Source organism: Garra rufa, chromosome 24 (genome assembly GCF_049309525.1).
Source record: "Garra rufa chromosome 24, GarRuf1.0, whole genome shotgun sequence".
In the NCBI taxonomy this organism is placed as follows: domain Eukaryota; kingdom Metazoa; phylum Chordata; class Actinopteri; order Cypriniformes; family Cyprinidae; genus Garra; species Garra rufa.
The window spans coordinates 11,278,772-11,284,771 of NC_133384.1; the positions used below are offsets into that span (position 1 = coordinate 11,278,772).

Consider the following 6,000-nt stretch of genomic DNA (forward strand, 5'->3'; position numbering starts at 1 on the left):
AAAAGAACCAAACATTTACCTCTACAAGATAGATGTTACGCCAGGCCAGCAGAGGGAGCCCTTACCCCCACTGACTGTTGCTGCTCCCTCTGCTGCCTCTATGGTTACTTCCTGTTTACCAGACATAAAAGCCAGCTCATCACACACACACATTGCGAAGTATTGATTTACATTTGTGGACATTACTGAGCATTTTTCCCTGTTTGTTTTCCCTGTTTTCATAGTCATAGTCTTAGTCAGTTTATTCCTAGTCTTAGTCATAGTTTTCTAGTTTCTGGTCTTCATTTCATTGTTTCCTTTGGACTGCTCACCTGGATTTTGACTCACGCTTGTTCTTTGGATTACGCTATTGGATTATCTTTGCTGTTTATGTTTGCTGGTGATCGACCCTGTCTGTTTTGACCTCGTCTAATAAAGCCTTGCATTTGGATCCCCACTCTCAGTCATCCCGTTTGTAACAGAATACTTCGCCACACCCGGATCCAGCGGCTTTATTCACCACCAGCAGAACAACCCATCAAGAATGGATTCAGCAGGAAGTTTGTCCAACCCCGTAAGTCTGCTCTGCTCCATCTTTCAAAATGGCCGTCCCATCGAGCATTATGTGAGGGATTTCATTGCTTATTGTTATCTGGCACCTTACGATGAGACCTTAATGAAGGAGTGTTTTTGGAGTGGGTTGGACACAGATATCGGTTACAATTTACCCGATGAGGACCCTAGTTGGACCCTCGCACAGTTTATTGAGTTTGTGTTGTCGCATTGTGGATCTCCGTTCACTGTGGGAGTACTAGAAGGGCCTCAGCACAGGATGTCTGCTAGCTCAGAGCCACAGCACAAGATGTCCGCTAGCCCAAAGCCACAGCGCAAGATGTCTGCTAGTCTCGAGCCACAGCACAAGATGTCTGCTAGCCCAGAGCCACAGCACAAAATGTCTGCCAGCCTAGAGCCTCTGCACAAGATGTCTGCTAGCTTCGAGCCACAGCACAAGATGTCAGCTAGCTTCGAGCCACAGCACAAGATGTCTGCAAGCTTCGAGCCACAGCACAAGATGTCAGCTAGCTTCGAGCCACAGCACAAGATGTCTGCTAGCTTCGAGCCCAAGCACAAGATATCTGCTAGTTCAAAGCCTGTTCATAAGATGTCTGCCTTTCAGGAGCCCGTTCACAAAATGGCCGCCTTTCCCGAATCAGCTTTCGGAAGGACCATCCTTCCTGAGTCCGCATTCAAGATGGACACCCGATTGGACCCAGCTCACAAGAAATCTACCACGTCTGACTTATCTCACAAGATGGCTGCCACCCCAAGGCCCGATCACAAGATGGCCGCCATCCCCAAACCTGTTCACAAGATGGCTGCCACCCCCAAGCCTGTTCACAAGATGGCCGCCACCCCCGAACCCGATCACAAGATGACTGTCCTTCCCGAGTCAGCTCATAAGATGGCCTCCTTTCCTGAGTCTGCACCCAAAATGGCCGCTCTTCCAGACCCTGCTCACAAGATGGCCGCCGTTCCAAGGCCCGTTCATAAGATGGCTTCCGTTCCTGAGTTCCCGGTCAGAATGGCCACCACGCCAGAGCCTGCTGCTAAGATGGCCGCCACGCCAGAGCCTGCTGCTAAGATGGTCGCCACGCCAGAGCCTGCTGCAAAGATGGCCGCCACGCCAGAGCCTGCTGCAAAGATGGCCGCCACGCCAGAGCCTGCTGCAAAGATGGCCGCCACGCCAGAGCCTGCACCCAAGATGACCGCCACGCCCGTGCTTGCACACAAAATGGCCGCCACGCTTGAACCTGCACGCAAGATGGCCGCCATACCTGAGTCTGTTATTAACAGGGTGGCTACAGCGTCAGACTCTCACCCTCCCAGGATGTATCAGAGACTAATGTCTAGCTTGGAGGACCCACCACTGCGGTCGGCTCGTTCAGCTGGTCCCTTACTGTCAGCCGAGCCAGCATCTGCTAGCGCCACGTCAACCAAGCCAGCGTCTGCTCACGCCACGTCAACCAAGCCATTGCCTGTGAACGTCATATCTGCTTCTCTCGAACCTGCACCAGCTGCCGTTCCTACCAAGTCAAGTCACGTCACAGTCACTGTCCCTGCCAGGACAAGTCAAGATACAGCTGCTGTTCCTGTCAGGCCAAATCATGTCGCAGCAGTCGTTTCTTCAGAGCCAAGTCAAGCAGCTGTTCCCTCCGAGCCAGGCCAAACCACAGCTGTCCCTGTCACGCCAAATCAAGTTACAGCTGCTGTCCCTGCCGAGTCGAGTCACGTCACAGTCACTGTTCCTGCCAGGACAAGTCAAGATACAGCTGCTGTTCCTGTCAGGCCAAGTCAAGCAGCTGTTCCCTCCGAGCCAAGTCAAGCCACAGCTGTCCCTCTCACGCCTAATCAAGTCACTGCTGCTCCTGTCATGACGAGTCAGGTCATAGCTACTCCTTCACTGCCAAGTCACATCTCCCCTGAGCATCCAGAGCCTTCACTCTCAAGCCATACAGAGCCAACGCTCCCAAGCCATGCAGAGCCAACGCACCCAAGCCATGCAGAGCCAACGCTCCCAAGTCATGCAGAGCCAACGCTGCCAAGCCATGCAGAGCCAACGCTCCCAAGTCACACAGAGCCAACGCTCCCAAGCCCCACGCCCAATGACCCGGAGGGCATTCCTCCGCCAACTGTGTTACCTGTTATGGCTATCGCCATTTTGAGTGTGTGGGCTGCACACTGTGCCCCAGTGGCCTCTTCTGCCCATGAGTCTGCCCACAAGTTTGCTCTGGAGAGCTCTTCTGCACGCATGTCCGCTGCGCCTATACCTCCTTCGGAGGTGGCGTCCATAGCGGAACTTCACGCTCTGCCCGCTCAGCCAAGGCTTCTCGCTCTGCCAGCACCGCCAAGGCTTCTCGCTCTGCCCGCTCCGCCAAGGCTTCACGCCCTGCCCGCTCCGCCAAGGCTTCGCGCCCTGCCCGCTCCGCCAAGGCTTCACGCTCTGCCCGCTCCGCCAAGGCTTCACGCTCTGCCCGCTCAGCCAAGGCTTCACGCTCTGCCCGCATCGCCAGTGCTCCCTGCTCTGCCAGCGCCGCCAAAATTCCCTGCCCTGTCTGCTCCGCCAAGGTTCCTTGCTCTGTCTGCCCCGCCAAGACTCCCTGCTCTGCCTGCACCGCCTAGGTTCCCTGTCATCTCTGTCTTGGCGTTTGGGGCCGTTCCAGAAGTCTCTGTCTGCCCAGGAACCGCCCCGAAAGTCGGTCCTGAAGTTCTCGTCTGCCTGGTCACGGCTATGGAGGCCACGTTCTCCCGTGAACTCTCTACTTCTCTCCTTGCTCTGTCTGCCTCCTCTATCCCTGTTCTCCCCAGGTCCCAGTCCATGATGCGGCCACCTGTTCCGCCCTGGAGGGCTTCTACGCCTCCTGTTCCGCCCTGGAGGGCCCCTGCGCCTCCTGTTCCGCCCTGGAGGGCTTCTACGCCTCCTGTTCCGCCCTGGAGGGCTCCTGCGCCTCCTGTTCCGCCCTGGAGGGCTCCTGCGCCTCCTGATTCGCCCTGGAGGGCTCCTGCGCCTCCTGCTCCGCCCTGGAGGGCTCCTGCGCCTCATGCTCCGCCCTGGAGGGCTCCTGCGCCTCCTGCTCCGCCCTGGAGGGCTCCTGCGCCTCCTGCTCCGCCCTGGAGGGCTCCTGCGCCTCCTGCTCCGCCCTGGAGGGTTCCTGCGCCTCCTGCTCCGCCCTGGAGTGCTCCTGCGCCTCCTGCCCCGCCCTGGAGGGCTCCTGCGCCTCCTGCTCTGCCCTGGAGGGCCGCTCCGCCTCCTGCTCCGCCCTGGAGGGCTCCTAAACCCCTTGCTCCGCCTTCGGCTCCGCCCTGGAGGGCTTCTACGCTTCCTGCTCTGCCCCGGAGGGTCGCTAAGCCTCCTGCTCCGCCCTGGAGGGCTCCTAAGACTCTTGCTCCACCTCAAAGGACTGCTCTGCCTCCAGCCCTGCCCTGGAGGGCTCCTGAATCTCCTGCCCTGCTCTGGAGGGCCTTTGCCCCACCTGTTCTGCCTCAGTCTCCTGGCCCCCCCACCGCTCCCCTGGACTGTTTCCTCCTGTTGTTTTTTGGAGCGTCTGGAAGCCGCTCCTTGGGGGGGGGCTATGTTACGCCAGGCCAGCAGAGGGAGCCCTTACCCCCACTGACTGTTGCTGCTCCCTCTGCTGCCTCTATGGTTACTTCCTGTTTACCAGACATAAAAGCCAGCTCATCACACACACACATTGCGAAGTATTGATTTACATTTGTGGACATTACTGAGCATTTTTCCCTGTTTGTTTTCCCTGTTTTCATAGTCATAGTCTTAGTCAGTTTATTCCTAGTCTTAGTCATAGTTTTCTAGTTTCTGGTCTTCATTTCATTGTTTCCTTTGGACTGCTCACCTGGATTTTGACTCACGCTTGTTCTTTGGATTACGCTATTGGATTATCTTTGCTGTTTATGTTTGCTGGTGATCGACCCTGTCTGTTTTGACCTCGTCTAATAAAGCCTTGCATTTGGATCCCCACTCTCAGTCATCCCGTTTGTAACAATAGATAGGACTCAACTGCATTTTTTCATGAATATATTATATTGAAACACTAAAGTTTTGGGATGATCATTATTTAAAAACACAAAACAACACTTTCCACTTTCATGTGAGAAATGAAATAGTAGAAATATTACCTTGCCAACATACAGAGGATCAGTCCCTGTGTATTCCTCAAGAACAAAGAACTGATTCCAAACCCAGTTTCGTTTCTGTCTTTGCAGGGCATCCCATGAATGTTTGGGGTCACTGTGGGGTCGGTCAGGGGTCCCATCAGCAGATCTCAGTCCCCAGCAGCTCATGTTCTCTCGCGGGAGATGAACAGTGAGGAGCCAGACGGCACAGCATATGAGAAAACTCATCTGGGCTTCGTAACGAATCACCACAACAGACGGATTTGAGGAACAAAATAAAAATGCAAGAATTCTGAAATATCACAAAGAAACTGCAGAGAATGAAACATCAAAACCTTGCAGTTTGTGGTTTTTCCAAAGTTTCCGATGCTCAGAACAAATAAATCCTTGATTTGTGATTATAATGTGGTCATTCTGAACGACGATTTGCTGATACCTGTCAGAGAAAGACAGAGATAAAAAAATAAGGGTGATTTAGCTGCGCTAATGTGATTTATTAGTTAAAAAATATAAAGTTAATTTGATTTTTATAATTTTAATGTTTTTACCTAATTTAGTTAAAGGTTTACTCCACCCTAAAATGAAAATGTTGTCATTAATCACTTACCCCCATGACGTTCCAAACCCGTGAAAGCTTTGTTCATTGTCGGAACACAATTTAAGATATTTTGGATAAAAACCGGGAGGCTTGTCACTGTCCCATTGACTGCCAGGTAAATACCACTGTCTAGAGTGAAAAAAGTAGAAAGGCATCATCAAAATAGTCCATCTGCCATCAGTGGTGCAATCTGAATTTTATGAAGCAACGAGAATAGTTTTTGTACGCAAAGAAAATAAAAATAACTTATGTGGGACTTATGTGAGGATCCTGTTTGTGGACTTCAGTTCAGCCTTCAACACTATCATCCCAAACCTCCTCCTGCCCAAACTAACTCAGCTCTCTGTGCCCACATCAGTCTGTCAGTGGATCAACAGCTTCCTGACAGACAGGCAGCAGCTAGTGAGGCTGGGAAAATTCTCATCCAGCACCCGTACTATCAGCACTGGCGCCCCTCAGGGTTGTGTCCTCTCCCCACTGCTCTTCTCCCTGTATACAAATGACTGTACCTCCAAAGACCCCTCTGTCAAGCTCCTGAAGTTTGCAGACGACACCACACTTATCGGCCTCATTCAGGACGGTGACGAGTCTGCTTACAGACAGGAGGTAAAAGAGCTGGCTGTCTGGTGCAGTCATAACAACCTGGAGCTCAACACGCTCAAAACTGTGGAGATGATCATAGACTTCAGGAAAACCCCCCCTGCTCTCCCCCCACTCACCATCATGAACAGCAC

General features: G+C 53.0%; 1 protein-coding gene across 1 annotated transcript in view; it reads right to left on the bottom strand.

Moving 5' to 3' along the window:
* The window catches only part of LOC141300202 (cadherin-7), a 159,573-nt gene extending 154,677 nt beyond the window's left edge, over nucleotides 1-4,896 (bottom strand). The window contains exon 1 of the mRNA XM_073830536.1: nucleotides 4,672-4,896. Coding sequence (XP_073686637.1) covers nucleotides 4,672-4,896 — 225 coding nt within the window. The remainder of the gene's footprint in view (nucleotides 1-4,671) is intronic.
* Nucleotides 4,897-6,000: the final 1,104 nt, after the last annotated feature.